At 39.4% G+C, this 17,565-nt stretch overlaps 1 protein-coding gene across 1 annotated transcript in view; it reads right to left on the reverse strand.

Moving 5' to 3' along the window:
* Positions 1 to 2,294: 2,294 nt before the first annotated feature.
* Positions 2,295 to 17,565, reverse strand: part of ptgfrna (prostaglandin F2 receptor inhibitor a) — a 35,510-nt gene continuing 20,239 nt past the window's right edge. Inside the window, exons 5-8 of the mRNA XM_081368293.1 lie at positions 16,390 to 16,794; positions 14,289 to 14,396; positions 6,470 to 6,766; positions 2,295 to 3,664 (exon numbers count right to left, since the gene is read on the reverse strand). Coding sequence (XP_081224419.1) covers positions 3,498 to 3,664; positions 6,470 to 6,766; positions 14,289 to 14,396; positions 16,390 to 16,794 — 977 coding nt within the window. The 3' untranslated portion in view covers positions 2,295 to 3,497. The remainder of the gene's footprint in view (positions 3,665 to 6,469; positions 6,767 to 14,288; positions 14,397 to 16,389; positions 16,795 to 17,565) is intronic.

The raw sequence follows: 17,565 nt of genomic DNA on the forward strand, positions 1-17,565 counted from the left end.
AGCCTTAGTAAAAATGGTAGCCAAACATCAAACCTCCAAAAAGTTGTCAAAAGTTGAAAAACTTAGCTGACAAGTTAGACATATAGCATAAAGTTTAGTAGTATACTTTACTCCTCACAATTCAACCAGTCAGAAGTGAGCAAATGTAAGTAAAGATATAACACACAAATCAAACCTCCTGTGGAGTCAGCTTTCCGGTGCATTCAGGTCAAGGTCGTATTTGTGAGCAGAATGCATTTGAACCCTGCCACAAAATCATAATTACGAGTGGGAAACTGGGACATTTCTTTAAGCCCAGAGTTTCTGAGTTGGGGTAAGTGTAAACATACGGCAGACCCAACAGAAGCAGAGTCTGTATTGATGGTACATTTGCACCTGATGTGGTGATTACGACTTTCCAACAATACAGGGCTTCGTTGGAAATTGCGCTCTGTATCCGATAGGCCTACATGCGTTGGAGTCTCAGTGTCATATGTTAAAACATTCTGAGTTTACAAAAACAAATAACTTAAAGAGAACGTTCCTGGAATTGAATCTGAAAAAACAACAACCAAATGTGGATGAGGCGCTAATGCTAAGGAAATGCTGTGTTTCTTCTCAGTGTATTTGTCTTCAAACATACACTTTAAGCATATGAACCCATTGACACGTGAAAGTCAAAAATATACAAAGTTCTTCAATGCCAAATTCTAACGCTAGTACTGTCACTGTCTGACACTCGGTAAACACAAAGTTAATGTGATTTTACAGCACGGCACTATTCAGGTTGGTGTAATCCTCACCTGTGTCATCCTCTGTACGTGCTTGTACAGATGTAGTTCACCTCACAGGCCTCCTGCCAAGGACTGGGAAACTGGTACTTTCTGGTGTTGGTCAACCATCTATAGTGATGTAGTGTAGTGCACTTCACTTTGTCATATGAGACATTAATCATGTCGAGGCACGTACAAGCCCTCCACTGATTGTTACTGAAACTGCTATGATTGGTGGGAATGCTTTCCCTTAATAGTTTCAATTAGATTCAATGGGCACAACGGGACGATCCTGACTGAGGGAGTAAGGGAAGAGCAGATCTGATGTCAGTTTGTTTACACTGTTGCCATGGCGAGCACGTTATCAACAAACAGCACCACGCCCCTATTCACCCTCTCTCAGATAAGCCTAATGTGTGCCAGAGCTGTTCTTACCTACTCAAAACATCAGTACTTTAGTAGAGTATGTACTGTGGGGTCTGGGCTGAAACCAAGAAGTGCATAAAGATGTACAGCACACGAATGAGCCTTCTCAGATAGTCCAGAGTGTGATAAAGAGACATCAAAGTTCATAAGAAACCAATTGGTTCAAATGAAGGATAGCGATGAAAGCCTAGACTTGCACATCAGGAAAAGGAAAGCACCTCTTTATAAGCACGTGGCACAGGGTCGAAGGTCAAGGCCCCTCAAGGCAAGACTGTACGTTAAACCGGTTCAGATGCTCTCGAAATAAACTCTGCCTGACGTCACAAAATGACGTGTGACTGAAAACCTTCATTAGCATTCATGAGGAGAGACGGGGAATTCCCATGTTGAGACTTGTTGAGGGAGTTATACAAGTAACACAGAAGTATTTGTTGAACTGACAATGACAAATACATGATTACACAAATGAACTTCAAAATGTGGAACATTAAAATGGTACGTAATATATAAATGGGTGAAAGCCTCTTTCACAATCTAATACTCTTCAGAAGATGAAACTCATAGTATGAGTGCTTATTAGATCCATTCCCTGCAAACAGACCCGGTCAAATAGGAAGATGATCGGTGTATAAATTACTTATAGAACAAAACGTCATCTTGACTACTTTTAGACGCTTTGTCCCTAAATTATTATATTATTTTAATTATTGAAATTTTCTGAAAAAAAATAAAAAATAAAAAAATCAAGTTGTAAACTCAAATTTACTAAAGTTTTATTGAAGAACATAGAGTTCTTGAAATATCTGGAGTCACAAAAAAGCATGGTGTGGTTCATTAATTTAATGTAATCAATAATACAGGTTTCTGTTAATAAAGAAAGCCAGCAGCTTTTGTCATGATGAAGGAAAGAGGACAAATGACCAGGAAGAAGACTAAATGAAGGAAAGCACAACTGAAATGAAATGAAAAAGAGCCAGTCGTCAGGAAATGAAAAAATATATGACTGCATTTTTATGCATATAAAACAAATCTTCATTAATATTTAAAAAAGAAGACGGAGGCATTTCCCAGGGGCTTCTCGTCAGATTCGGGATAAACAGAAAGCTCAAGTCAACACAGTGTTATAGTTTTGTTTTATTAAGAAATGCGCTTTTGTCGGTTTGCCATTGCGAACTGGAGTGAGTCACTGAACACAATGAGAAAATACTTATTTCCTCTGAGCAAAAAAAGAAAAAAAGATGGTTAAAGCACATAAAATTTCACACAATTTAAAATAAAACAACATAAAAAAAGATTTTTTAAAACAAAAACATTTTAATATCCATAACGGGACTACTGTATATAAAAGTAAAACATCTTGTGGACACTGGTCGAGGCTCTGAACAGCTGGGAACACACACATTTCAGAAAATACTCCGCTGACCACATGGTGGATAAAGACAGCATTTTCACAGAAGGATCCAGCATAATGTGTCAGTGCGGGTCAGTGTGTGAGAATCGGCATAATGAGTGGATTCTGACAAGAGGGGGGGAAAATGCAAGGATGGATACTGATAATTCTGGTGTTTGTGGGCAGGACAGTGAAAGTGAGGAAAGAGTTAATGCCAACAGTGTGTTGGTATCAGTTATCAGGGCCTTTGAAATGCCAGACAAGCGTTCTTTAAGGAAGCCGAGCCGCGGATTGGCGGTCAGTTGGGTCCGTTCCCTCGAGCGCTCACTTCTGGATCCCAGACGGATGCAGTCTTGAAGCCCCCATCCATCAACCAGCCTGTGGATCAACGCTACGCTGCGCCACCGAGAGGAAAAGTCAGTCATTTTAGGTTCATAACTCTGACAGACGGGCAGGGTCACAGTGGACGTGACAAACCAATCCTCTGGGACCGCAGCAGTTTAAAAGGTCAGTCTAAAATTGGAGTCTGCCACAGTCATAACTGAGAGATTCTCGGCTCTTTCCTTAGAGTCCTTCCTATTAATTGCTCAAATCAACTGTACAAACTCTAACATGGCTGGTTTGGACATAGTGCAGTCACACGTTTGTACCGGACGATAGATTTCATTCCTGATGCTCTCATCCTATCAGCAATCAGGATGTGTTACAAGTTACAAGGGGGGGGGGGGGGCATCAGGATTGGGCCGTCAGTGCTTTATTCCTGAGAATAATAAGTGTATTGCTCCCGAGTCGGAATATGGAGCCGTGGCTCAATCCTCGGAGTGCATTTTATCCGGTTCTCCGTCTCGAGTTAAGCAATGTGCATATCCACATCCAGTCCCAGAGTTGGTTGAAGTGTTTTTGGGCAGGGTCGGGGACGGAGGGCTGGTTTAGTCCATCTCCAGGTCCATGAGCTTGTTTCGGGGGCGAGGCGTGTGCATGGGGTTCCTGGAGAAACAGCAGTGTGCGATGGCCAGACCCAGCAGCACTGAGAGGACACCAGCGATCACGGCAGCAAACACGCCGTATCCCACCGGCATCTTCAGGGATTCCCACACTGCAGGACAACACACACAATCAGCCAATGCTCATGAGGACAGCCACATATGGGACAATATGGTATTCAAGATTCTTCATCATTAAATCAAATACAATTTTTGACCCTTTCCGGCTAGGGTTAGGGTTAGGGCTAATTGCGGTTTTTCTGACAAATATTGCGATTGCGGTGCGATTTTCGATTTTTTTGGTTTTATTTATTTTAAAGCTTAAAACTGTACTTTTTATGTAATTTATGTAATAAATATAACCTTATTGTAAAGTGTTACTGATTAGTTATACACGGATTCAGACGTCTCCTGAGTTCACTGTTGGAAAGATCAGTTGTTTTAACCATTCATTAAAATGAATCGGTTCAAAGGAGTCATTAGTTCGCGAATTGGACGTGTCATGCGCGTTGTGTGATTATCCCAGCAGTTAGGACATGGACATCCAAGATTTCTGTCAACACAGAAAACATTTCATCACTGGATATTTTTTTCGTTTAATTAAAGAGTTTTTTTTTTGTCAGTTAAATGTCCGGAACGCTTTTGAGTTCAATTTATTTAGCACAATTCACACCCAGCGGTAATTCAGGGGGAAAAAAAATCTCCGAATGATCCACATGAAACTTTGGTCTTCCGACCTTTTACCACCGTGACGATTTATTTTGTGCGAGGGAGAGAGAGCAAGACAGCGCTTAGTTTGGAGACGGTGAAGTCTTGTTTACACTTTCGCCAGGCTCAGAAGAGAGAGAGAGAGAGAGAGAGAATGCGCGCGCGCGCGACCGGCTCTCTCTCTGCTCGTTCTGTTAAACATGCGCCCTGTCACTCACAAGCGCAGCAGTTCATCTACATTACTCACCGATCAAATAATACTTTGGCGGGACAAAAATTCACTTTGGCGGGCGCTAAAACAAGTTCAATGCAGAAAATTCATGCGTGAATTTAACTTAGTAGGCTACATGACCATGCACTCGCACAAATGCGACCACATAAAATTTTAACTCGCACATTCTCAAAAAATGGTCGCATATTTCGGCCATTTCTGCGCAGTTACAAGCTTTTTCTATTGGCACAATTCGAGGTAGCCTACACGTTGTGTGTTAGCTGCTTTGCTGCTGACAGAAATACGGTGCACTGCATACAACCTTGTAACTTTCCATTGCCATTTCTAATTGGCCAGCAAGCCAGGAACGCGAGATTCGACCATTTTGATTGGCTAATAGGTTTGTCACTCAAATGTCAGAGGTGGGGGAAAAAACCTCAGACTCCTGAGGTTAGGTTATTGCGGGAGTTAAAACCTCAATATCGATGCGATAAAGGTTAATCGTGCAGCCCTAGTTCACATTTTTGTTTAGAGTGGGAATTACAGCTACAAGATCCGAACTACTTCTACTTCTAAATACTGTTCAACTTTTCAAAAAACCTTGGCAAATAGTGCAGTCAAATCGAATACTTTTATGGTGATTTCATGTTGTTTTTTGACAGACTATGAACTGTGTTGGATAGAAAAACATCAGCGTACAGGTTATTTCTTTAAGCTGTAACAGTTTGTTTAAGGAACCGTACTCATTAATGCAATTTAAAGAGGTCATGAAATGGCAAATCTAAATGCTTTTGATATTTCCATATATAATAAAATCATACTGCAAGTTTCATACTTCAAAGATAACTCCCTAGTTTAAATGATGAGTTTTTGTTTTGCAGGATTTGCAATTGGCCCATTTTTCCTTCAGACGTCCTTAACATGCAAATGAAGCAGGTGTGCTCTTAATAACTCATATCTGTCCATCATCACAAGAGCAATAGTGCTGTTCGAGATGTTGAGAAAGATAAGACTGTCTGATGTTGGTCTGTCCCTGAGCTCCTGAAACTGCACATACCCTTCCAAGAGATCAGGCTATTAGAAATGCATGACTGATGTTTATTGTTTTAATGGCGTGCCTGAGCGATTAACCGAGAATGTTTCTGTTTGTTTCTCTCATTTCACAACAGACTCTTTTCTTAAAGTCCCCCTGTGGTGAAAATCCAGCTTTTAATGTTGTTTATATGTCTTTGTGGTGTTTTTAATACGCTTTACGACAAAACATGTGCAAATTCATAAAAAAAGTATTTCCTCCTTAAAACTGCAGTGAACCAAAGACAGTCTCAAAAACACGCTTTGAAATCGCTGGTGTTTCTGACGTCACAAACTACCTTGTAACCAATCAGATCAACCAGTGGATCTCTGAGCTGAGTGAGTGGAGGCGGGGCTCATTTGCATATTCATAGAACCATGAGGAAAATGAGGAAAGGGTGTTGAGTTACATTCAAGATATTTTAAGGCATGACGAAATTCACGTTTAAATATGTCACTTTGGTGATCGAAATGAGTTTTAAGGGATCAAATTATTCTCAACATGCTGCTGCTTTTTCCTGAATATCTTGTATCGAAAGCTCTGGCAGTGTCAAGTACTTTGTCCTCGGGGGGAATCGTTGTGGTTGCATTGGTTCATTTTAATTTGACTCTGGCTCAAACATACACGGCTCTATTACAGCACTCTCCATCTTGAATGTCAAAACATACATGACACATGCTGAGGGGGAGGAGGGCATGGATACGGCACGATGAACTTGGCCAGTTACAGCAGTGGGGGTTTACTGCCGTTTCTGAAAGCGGTAACACCTCTTAAGAGCAAGTGTTTGTGGCAGAGAGAAAACGAGGATGGAAAATGACCATTTTTACACTTTGTTTTGAGTAAGCTAACCTCAAGGATATCTGAAAATGCATTTCATGACCTCTTTAACAATCCCATCCCTAGACTAGATTCCCATTAGGATCTTACATTGCATCTGGACCGAGAGGAACGTTGAAGGCGAGGTGAGGTCCTTCTGCTTGCTCCAGGCTCCAGTAGCCGGGGACAGGAGCCAGGGAGTGGCGCTACAGTGGTACTCTCCCGCATCTCTGTCCTGAGTCTTGTGCAGGCTGAGGACAAACGTGTGTCGGTCGGTGCGCTCCAGGCTGCTGTGGTTGGAGCTCTTCTTCACCACCCCCCAGCGGTCCATGCTGATGAGAGGCACTCCTCCGTTATCCACCGCCCAGCCTGAGCCCTGGAACCAGCGGACGTCGAACGCCACATCACCTGTGGACACACGGGGGGAACTGGTCAAGTAAACCTGCCAACACACCACTGAATTGTGTTGCTCTACACTTTGCTTTGTCATCGAATAACATGTTTTACTCAGAAATATGTCTGATTATGATGATGATTTCATGAGAGGTACACTAAAGGTCAAAAGTTTTGAATAATTAACAAGAAAAAATAATAAGACTTTCAAAAAATATTATATTTTCAATAAATATTTTCAGTAATATATGAAAATAGAGAGCCGATATTTTAAATTGTAATGATATTTCACAATATTTTAAAATGTAATTTATTCCTGTGAATGCAAAATAATTACTCCAGTCTTCAGTGTCACATGATCCTTCAGAAATCACTCTAATATGATGATTTGATGCTCAAGAAACATTTATGATTATTATCAGTGTTGAAAACAGTTGTGCTGCTAAACACTGAACAATTATTTATTTTTATCCAGCAAGGATTTATTAAATTGCTCAAAATTGACAGTAAAGACATTTATAATGTTACAAAAGATTATATTTCAAAGAAATGATGTTCTTTTGAACTTTCTATTCATCAAAGAATCCTGAAAACTAAAATGTATCAGAGTTTCCAAACAAATATGGATCAGCACGACTGTTTTCAACACTGATAATAATCATAACTGTTTCTTGAGCATCAGATCATCATATTAGAGTGATTTCTGAAGGATCATGTGACACTGAAGACTGGAGTAATGATGCTGAACATTCAGCTTTGATCACAGGAATAAATTACACTTTACTGTATATTCACATAGAAAACAGCTGATTTTAAATTGGAATAATTCACTGTTTTTACTGTATTTTGAAATTTTCTAATAAATGTAGCCTTTGTGAGCAGAAGAGACTTCTCTCAAAAGCATTTAGGAAAATCATAATTACTCCTAACTTTTGACAGGTGGTGTCTCTCATGTGGATTCGACGAATCGACGCTCTTGTTCATAGGTGTTGTGTTTCAGCACTTCAAACATGTGTGCCGGTGCTGCAAATTATTCATGTACGTTTACCACAACCACAAGTGTATCCATGATGTGTATGCAAACGAAACCAAGCTAAAAAGTGTCTTTCTAGTGGCTGAATAGCACGACAGCTCCAGGTAGGAGGCAGAAACTGATGTGAGGCAGGAGACTCGGACAGGCCTGTACACGCCGGCCCACTGCTATGTGAGGAATCTCAATGAAGGCCATTGGGTAATCAGAAACTGACAACCACGATCACCACAGCATTCTGGTACTCACCAAGCCCAGCTGATAACTACAAGAATCCCATGTGAACTGCACACAACTTATGACTCTTAAACTGTCATATGTGACCCTGGACCACAAAACCTTATGTGTAATTTTTATGAAATTTAGATTTATACATCATCTGAAAGCTGAATAAATAAGATTTCCATTGATGTATGGTTTGTTAGGATAGGACAATATTTGGCCGAGATACAACTATTTGTAAATCTGGAATCTGAGGGTGCAGAAAAATCGAAATATTGAGAAAATCGCCTTTAAAGTTGTCCATTTCTATTGGCGATAGTGCTGCATCCACTCACAAAAATAAATGTTTTATATATTTAAGGTGGGAAATTTACAAAATATCTTCTTGGAACATGATATTTACTTAATATCCTAATGATTTTTGGCATAAAAGAAAAATCTATAATTTTGACCCATACAATGTTTTGTAGGCTATTGCCACAAATATACCCGTGCGACTCGTGACTGGTTTTGTGATCCAGGGTCACATATGGATCTTAACATCTCCGGAGTTCAGGACAATTTCATTGCTCACAATTTCAGAATTTTTTAGCTATAAATTTAGCTTTTTTTCAATATCTTGATATTGATTTTGTCTGACACTGGCTTAAAGGTTACATATGATTCCCCTTTTCACAAGATGTAATATAAATCTCTGGTGTCCCCAGAATGTGTGTGTGAAATTTCAGCTCAAAATCCCCCAGATCATTTATTATAGCTTGTCAAATTTGCCCCTTTTTGGGTGTGAGCAAAAACGCGCCGTTTCTGTGTGTGTCCCTTTAAATGCAAATGAGCTGTTGCTCCGCCTCCGTTCAGAAGAGGGCGGAGCCTTTACACGAGCTTCAGAACTCCAGCAATAACAAAACACAGCAATCTCACTCTTCCAGAGTCTCAGAGTAACCAGTAGCGAGAGCAGGCTTAACAAAACAAAGTTACTGGGTTTCACTGTTCATGTTTTCTGGGTTGGTAGAAGCACTGGAGACCCGATTATAGCACTGAAACACGGGACAAGTCCCCTTTAAAAGCGTTTTTAGAGGAACCATCATTTCAACCAAATGTTTCACACACACACACACACACACAATCAAGCATGTTAAGATCATTTTTTTCTGCAATATCGCCAAGTCCTGCTCTCTTTAATACAGTAATCGATTAAGTCAATCTCCAGTTAAGATTCAGTCCAACCATGATGATGCTAGTTGGGAAATGAAGACTTTGGCACTGCAGGGGTCCTGATCATCTTTACTGTATATGTTATATGATCATCAGTGGATGAGGAATGACAAGTCTGAACTAGCACTTGCTTCCGGGGCCCAAGGGTGGACTGTTCCCTACACTCACTGGATAACTGTGACAGGCCAGATGCGGGTTGCATTTTGAGCATCACTGCTTTATTAGTGTACAAAAAATGACTATAAGGGTGTTGTTTCGCACACCTCAAACACTTGCCCTGTGAGGAGAGATTTTTATGCACATAAAAAGAGATTTTCATAGCCACAACACATCTCTCACTGTTGAAAATGCCTAAATAATAAATAAAAACCCTGTTTTCAAAGTAAAAAGGTTTGCTTCATAGCTTCCATAGTTTGCGTAGGACTGCTTCTGATCTCCGGCACAGGCGTTTTCTCTGAACCGGAGCTCGTATGGAGCCTGAGGGAGCCGCGCTGGCCTTATTCTCAACCACTGGAAACAACTAGGCCAAAACGAGCCTTAAAACAATGTTCTTTCTGCAGAATAAAAGAGGAACTGGTGAGTAGCTCCGACTCTTTGCTTTGGGTTCAGATTGTCCTCGCGGGTCCCTTCCTCTCCCGGCCCTCGCTTCCCTTCAGCCGAAGCACATGTTCTCGGATACATTACTGGAGTACATTAGTCAGCCTGAGCGCAAGAACAAGCAATGCAGGCATTAAGATTTATGAGTTTAATTAAAAATTAAACACTGTAATGTGATTTCACACTACAGAGCTGTAGAGGAATAGTTCACCCAAACCGAGGTGAACATGTCGTTCCCAACTTGTATTCTATTATTATGTGTTTTTTGGGAGAAAAAACCCCCAAAAGATCTAAAAAAAAACACATTTACCCGCCCATAGACCCTCCCCTCGAAGAAATCAGGACAGAAGTGTTTGAAAGTGGACAAAAGAGAGGGATTAAAACACCAGGTGTAAACGGGAATGTGTCTCCCTCGTCTACTTGTGAAACGATCGACCAAAATACATCTTATTTCCAGGAGTAAACAGGGTTTTACTGACACAAGACTACATCTTTATTTATTCTGTGTGACATAAAAGAAGATATTTTGAGAAATGTCTTTCTTAAAGGTGCGTTGTGTAATATTTAGGAGGATCTGTTACAGAAATGCAATATCATATACATAACTATGTGTTCAGTGGTGTATAAAGACCTTACTTAATGAACCGTTGTGTTTTTATTAGCTCAGAATGAGCATTTCTCTCTACACACACCACGGGTCCGCTTACACCGACATGTTTCTACAGCGGCCCTGAATGGACAAACACGTTTCGTCACTATGTTGTTCTTCGTGTAAAGAAAAAACAATATTCGCAATAACAGTTTTACTGAATAATTAAGTAAACCTAATTTCCTAATTTATCTTTTTATAGAAACCTCATTGTTTAACCGGCTACTCTCTGCTGTCTCAGACGACATCACTTCCTGTCGGCCATCGTAACTTCAGTTGGTTGCAATTCACAACCTCACCACTAGATGCCGCTAAACATCACACACGGCACCTTTAAGTCCATAAAATGGAAGTCGATGGGCTTCAGTGCAGTTCACTGAGGGCGAGTTAATGATTGGACTTTAATTTGCTTCATGTTCCTCAAACAAAACGTACTGCGTGTGGCTTCAGAAGCCTTGCAATACAGTGCATGAGTCATGTGGACAATAAGACCGGATGGGAATGACATTCGGGTGAGTAAATGATGACTGAAGTTTCATTCTTCGGTGAACTGCTCTTTAAAAACACAAATCCTCAGAGACACTGTACGGTCTGCTGCTGTTCGACTCCCTGCGGATTACACTTAAAGAAACACAATGGAAACAGAAACCTTTTCCTTCAGGGCGACAATCTTCTCAGAATCCTAACAATAAAAGCAGCACAAAAACATCTCTGGTTTCTCTATACTGTGCAGTGAATAGAGAAGTGTGAACATTGTGTTGACGTGTATCTATGACTTCAGCAAGTGTGTGCCTGTCTGTGGTTCAGACGGATGAGGGAGGAACGCTTCACCTCTTATTCTCAGTATTACCCAACATTCAACTTCAAGAGTGCAACATTTCTGACTGATACGGTCTGTATGTTCCTCGACATGTTCAGGGTCACTAAACAAGCACACATCCAACCACTGACGTCCAATAGGAAACAGCAGTGCTTGAAAGGCAGCAAAATAACAGTTTTAGGTTTTAATCTGCGTCTTAAGCATGTGAGCCATGACAATATACCACCAACAAGCAATTTGTCTGTTCAGATCAAATGAAATCAAACACAAACCAGCCAATCAGAAGAGTTTCCTGAACTTCCCTCTCTTTTCAACTCCTGTACTGGGTGTGGGTGTATTAGGTTTCGTATTGGGTGTTTTATGTTTATTTGCAGGTCATTTTTATGTTTTCTACTATTTCAAACAGAACTAAGACTTCTAAAAATATTTTAGAAGTTGATATCAAAATTAATAAGCTAAAACAATGTACAAACAAGAGGTTGTGTAGAACTTTAAAGTCACCATGAAATCAAAATGGTTCATTTTAATTATTTTGTGCAATATTGTTATAAAGTATTTATACGTGGACACATCATTATTGTTTTAAATACAGAATAACTCCCCCTCCCTCTTGCAGCATCTCTTCTCTTCTCTGATGACGAGGGCGGGGCAATAACCTGTCACTCACATGAGATCAGCCAATAGCAAACCACAACCATCCAATCAATTCCACACAGAAAAAAATCAAGCCACATTTGTTCTTGTTCCAGAAGCCGTTTCACTCGGATACACGGCTCAATTAGGCGTTTGCGATATGTTGCCTAGTACTATAATATCATGATTGTTGTTTTAACAAGGTGTGATCTAAAATAATTCAGTATATCCCTCACTTTGCAGACACACACATAGAGAGTTGCACGCATACATTACGTGATGTAGTCTAGTAGGTTAGACTAGTGCGCTTATGCATTTAGAGCGCACACTTTCACTGTGTGATTTAGTCTATAAAATGCATTTATAATGTCCTCAATATTCAAGATAAGGGGCAAAAATACCTCTTATATTTGTCATTTAATCAAGTTAATCAAGATCACACAAAGAGTGCTGCTTTTTCTCCAAATCAACATTATTGCAAATGTGATATTTATTGAAATATCAATATAAAATCAATAAGCATTTAATAGTGACTCGATGTCTCAATAATGCCTGTTTTTGCTCTATTTCACCAACGAAAATAGTTTAATCTCTGAGCAACACATGGATGTGTTTTGGTTGAATGAATGATTCAATGACTCACTCATTAATACAGTCAAATGCTTTGTACCTGAACGAATCAGGAGTTTGAATAAATCGATGACTGAACATTTAATTTAAACTCAATGACTCACTCATTAAAAGTGATTTGCTGCCACCTACTGACGGTTTTAATTTCACGTAAAGTATATTTTCATTTTTTAAATAATTTAAAAAATATCAAAATTCAACGTTTTATGTTAAAGACATCAAAGCATAATGCATTTGTAACTGCAGGTTAAATACATTTACGTCACATTTGTTGCATTAAACATTCTTCCTCTGCATTGCAAAGATAATTTTTTTTATGCCGATTTCAATGAATTGATACGAAATTTAATATATTGATTAAATGTAAGAATTTTGACACAAAATATGATGCATACATTTAATTAGTTTAGAAAAATGGCTTTATGATAAAAATCCCCATAAAATGTAAAAATCAATTGAAACTTCACCACAATTGAACAGACCACTGCACAGAACATAAACTTTAGGAGCCTCTGTCCTAAACCTGAAGAGGTACCAACACAATAAACACACTCAGCAAAATATATAGTCTAATTATCATCATCGAGAAAATATCGAGATATTTTTTGTCAATTTCGCACACCCCTAATCACAATAGGTTAGAAAAGATGAGAGCAACTTCTGTTTCATGTCGACTTTAAATGACGGACGTTCCAATTCTGCCAAGATCTGAAGAAAGGACCAGTTTACCACAAGGACCCTCAATCATGACATTTTACACATTGTACGGTTTGTTTATTGTAGCCTTTAGCTAATTTGATAAAGCTTTCAGCTACTAATAAGAGCAGTGAGTTCTATTACACACATTTATCAGATTTAAATAGATTCCACAGATTTTCACAAATATGTGTACTAATGCCAAAACGCCTACTTTTTAATAGTAGACCAATAAGTAATAGACGAATGCAGTCTCATTTGTGAAGTTTAAGCACTTAAGTCTTTAGGCATTATAAAGACGCACTTCAATTTACTACCCCATATAACAGCTCATACCGTATTTATGAGTAACTATTAAGCAACAGCAACAAAAGGAAAAGACGTGATACAGGATGTGACTCAGGGGGCGAAGTTTAGGTAATCATTTCTAAATGGAGGCATTAGTTTATAATATTGTCTGTGAATAACTTCAAAACCCCATAAAACATGAGCAACAGCATGTGACTTCTAAAGTAAAACGAAGACTCTGGTGCTGATGAATAAACTGAATACTGATGCCTTAATCAAAAAGTTAAACCTGGATACTGATATTAAAGCATGCCATCCAGAGAGCGGATTGCGGCCAGACTGAACAGAGCATCCACACTAAAATGACTGGTCAAAAGCTAAAAAGTGTTTTACAAAAAAAACTTTAAATAATTTAAATACTTAAAGCACTCGGCTACTTTTGAGGTTCTGTTCGTTTCTTACATCAGCGCTTTAAGCAGAATGTGACATTGTGAATTGAACAGGGAGATTCAAGTTCACTGTGGGGGAAATTCACAAAACCCAAAATACATTATAGTGCAATAAAACTGTATTCCCATTACTTAGAAGTATATACTTCATAATAAGTTGGACATAAACCAAAATTAAAATGCAATGCCACTGGATTAGATAAATGATCAAATGATCAAACTAGAATTAGACATCAGAAGGTTTGAAATTATAGAAGAGAAAAACTACTGTACTATATGTATATTCATTATGGTAGTATCTCAGCACTTGCCAGTGTTAGGAGAGACGTCCAGTGTGGAAATGATGCACTTCATCTGAACGGTGTCTCCTGGTAACACATTGTGTGCTTCTGAATGAATGGATATGTTGAACACTGGACCTGCAGACGGGGAAACACACACACATTCACACATTAAAGTCTACCTAGATTTCATAGTCTTTTAGTGGATGTTGAAGACTTCTATAAACATTTCAAAAATCAGTTTCTTCATACTTTTGTTCTAATTCTTAAAAAAAAAAAAAAGAGTAAAAGAGAGAGTTCCAAGAGTTCCAAAGAGAGAGAGTTCCAAAGAGAGAGAGTTCCGAGAGTTCCAAAGTGAGAGAGTTCCAAAGTGAGAGAGTTCCGAGAGTTCCAAAGAGAGAGAGTTCCAAAGAGAGAGAGTTCCGAGAGTTCCAAAGAGAGAGAGTTCTAAAGAGAGAGAGTTCCGAGAGTTCCAAAGAGAGAGAGTTCCAAAGAGAGAGAGTTCCGAGAGTTCCAAAGTGAGAGAGTTCCAAAGAGAGAGAGTTCCGAGAGTTCCAAAGTGAGAGAGTTCTAAAGAGAGAGAGTTCCGAGAGTTCCAAAGTGAGAGAGTTCCAAAGAGAGAGAGTTCCGAGAGTTCCAAAGTTAGAGAGTTCTAAAGAGAGAGAGTTCCGAGAGTTCCAAAGTGAGAGAGTTCCAAAGTGAGAGAGTTCCAAAGAGAGACAGTTCCGAGAGTTCCAAAGAGAGAGAGTTCCAAAGAGAGAGAGTTCCGAGAGTTCCAAAGTGAGAGAGTTCTAAAGAGAGAGAGTTCCGAGAGTTCCAAAGTGAGAGAGTTCCAAAGAGAGAGAGTTCCGAGAGTTCCAAAGTTAGAGAGTTCTAAAGAGAGAGAGTTCCGAGAGTTCCAAAGTTAGAGAGTTCTAAAGAGAGAGAGTTCCAAGAGTTCCAAAGCAGAATTTGAATCTCAAAAGTGATTGAATTGTAAAATTCCTCATAGTGGAACTCATTATAGCACTTTGCATGAGAGCTTCACCTCTCAATAGATTTCAAAAGTTGCAATGATGCAATACACTGCATATTAAAGTGCATAACGCACACAAATGTTGGGTATAATGGACCATTTTAATCAGTCTGAACTATTATTGCAGATACGTTATCAGTGAATGAAATATTGATGCTGGGCTTTTTCAGAAGACAAAAGTGTCAAGTTGTTGCGGCGTCCTGTCATTTCTGTCTCGATGTGTTTCCTTCTTAACTGTGTCATCATAACACAAAAAGGTGCTGCTAGTTGTAATCCAGATATTCTCATGACAAAACAAAATCACATTTAAAATAGTTATTGAAGAATTGTTAAACATTAACAAAATTGAATTTAAAAGAATTATATATAATTATTATATAATCCCTGGATATGAAAGGTTGGGCAAGCTGTCAAGACCCACCCATAGATCCACGCCTCACATTTTATTCTGTGACATAAAATACATTGTTAATACCTCCTTTTAATTTTTAAAGCTTTTACTTGTCTTGAAAAAGACGGTTGCCAGCAAGTGTCTAAATGTGACTACAAAAGCCTACATTTAGCTTTTTCCATCTGGCGGTTGTATTTAGGCTTCAAAATTCATGAAAGTTGAGTTAATTTGTGAAGGTTATCAGGTTAACAAAACATGTAAGAATCATAAACATTCGTTTGGTCACAGACCATACTGGGGTTTGTGTCTGAAAAACAAAAAGGGTGATTCTAACTTTTGGGATGTTCTTCAGAAATATGTTCTCAGTGCAGCGCTCTATAATCAACATCTCATTAGTTTGTTCTGCCATGTTGGATATATTTTTTTTTCATTAAGAGACAGCCTTCATTGTGAAGGATACATGCAACTTTACCTTTCTATGGTGTTTTAAAACGCTGCCTATGAACGAGGGAGAGTGAGTGATTAAGAGAGAGAGAGGAATCTGCCCTGAGGGAGAGACTATAGAGCTCTAGTCATCCAGAATCAGACATAAAGAGGGAACTACAGCATTGGTGTGTGTGTGAAACATGACCTCAGCTGTAAACACACCCACAGGCAGTTCGGCATCACTCCTCTGAGTTCAAGCTCACTGTATTCTGAGGCTAGTCTGGTTAGCAGTGTAATACCTGTGTGTACAAAGGCAATCTTGATCTTGTTGGACTCGGCGCTGACGGCTTTGATCCACTCTTGTTTCTGATCCCGAGTCCAGGCCGTGACGTCGCAGTAATAGTTGCCGCGATCCGTGACCTGGACCCCATACAGGCGGAAGCGGTACTCGAGCTGCCCAGTCTTCTCCAGAACCACACTGTCGACCCGGCTCGGCTCGCCCCACTCCTCCGACTGCAGAACCGAGTCCTGGCTGAGCGACAGCACTTTCCGGGACTTGCCTCCCGAGGTCTCCTCGAAGCGGATGAGGACAGTGTAGCCCGGGTTCCTCAGGTTCTCACCCGTCACCTGACAGGTCATCTCAAACGTGGATCCACCAGTCGAAGCTTCTCTCACACGATGGGCTACGACTCGCACAACTGGAACTGGAAAGACCACACAAAAATACATCATTAAGCAGTTGTAAAAATACAGTCCTTAAACTTCCCTCAAAGAGTTTTTACTCATCTAAAAGACAGGCATGTATTTTTGCACATATATCTGAAAGCAAGAATAGCGGGCGGGCTTTAACCAAATAGCAAGAACCACTTTTAGACAAAGCAGTTCAAAAGTTGAGGGCAGATATAAATATTTTGACCACTTTGACCAGTAGGTGAGGTACTCACTAAACAGATCTGAAGAACTATTTTATTTTAATAGCTTGTGGACAGAAAATTTAACAAATTGGGGTACCAATGAATTTTGTTTAACTCAAGCAATATGAATAAACTTCAGTGCGTTACGTTTATATACGTGGTTTTACGCTGTCAGCAAACTCTCACAACATGGTGGTTCACAACTTGGTTTGAATCGCCTGTCTGGAGGTACACTACCGTTCAAAAGGTTGGGGTCAGTAAGATTTTTAATGTTTTTAAAAGAGGTATCTTCTGCTCACCAAGGCTGCATTTATTTGATTAAAAATACAAACAAAAACAGTAATATTGTGAAATATTATTATAATGTAAAACAGTTGTTTTCTGTGTGAATATACAGTAAAGTGTAATTTATTCCTGTGATCAAAGCTGAATGTTCAGCATCATTACTCCAGTCTTCAGTGTCACATGATCCTTCAGAAATCACTCTAATATGAGGATTTGATGCTCAAGAAACATTTCTGATTATTATCAGTGTTGAAAACAGTTATTTACATGTTTATT

Source organism: Scardinius erythrophthalmus (genome assembly GCF_964197995.2).
Source record: "Scardinius erythrophthalmus genome assembly, chromosome: 6".
Lineage (NCBI taxonomy): Eukaryota > Metazoa > Chordata > Actinopteri > Cypriniformes > Leuciscidae > Scardinius > Scardinius erythrophthalmus.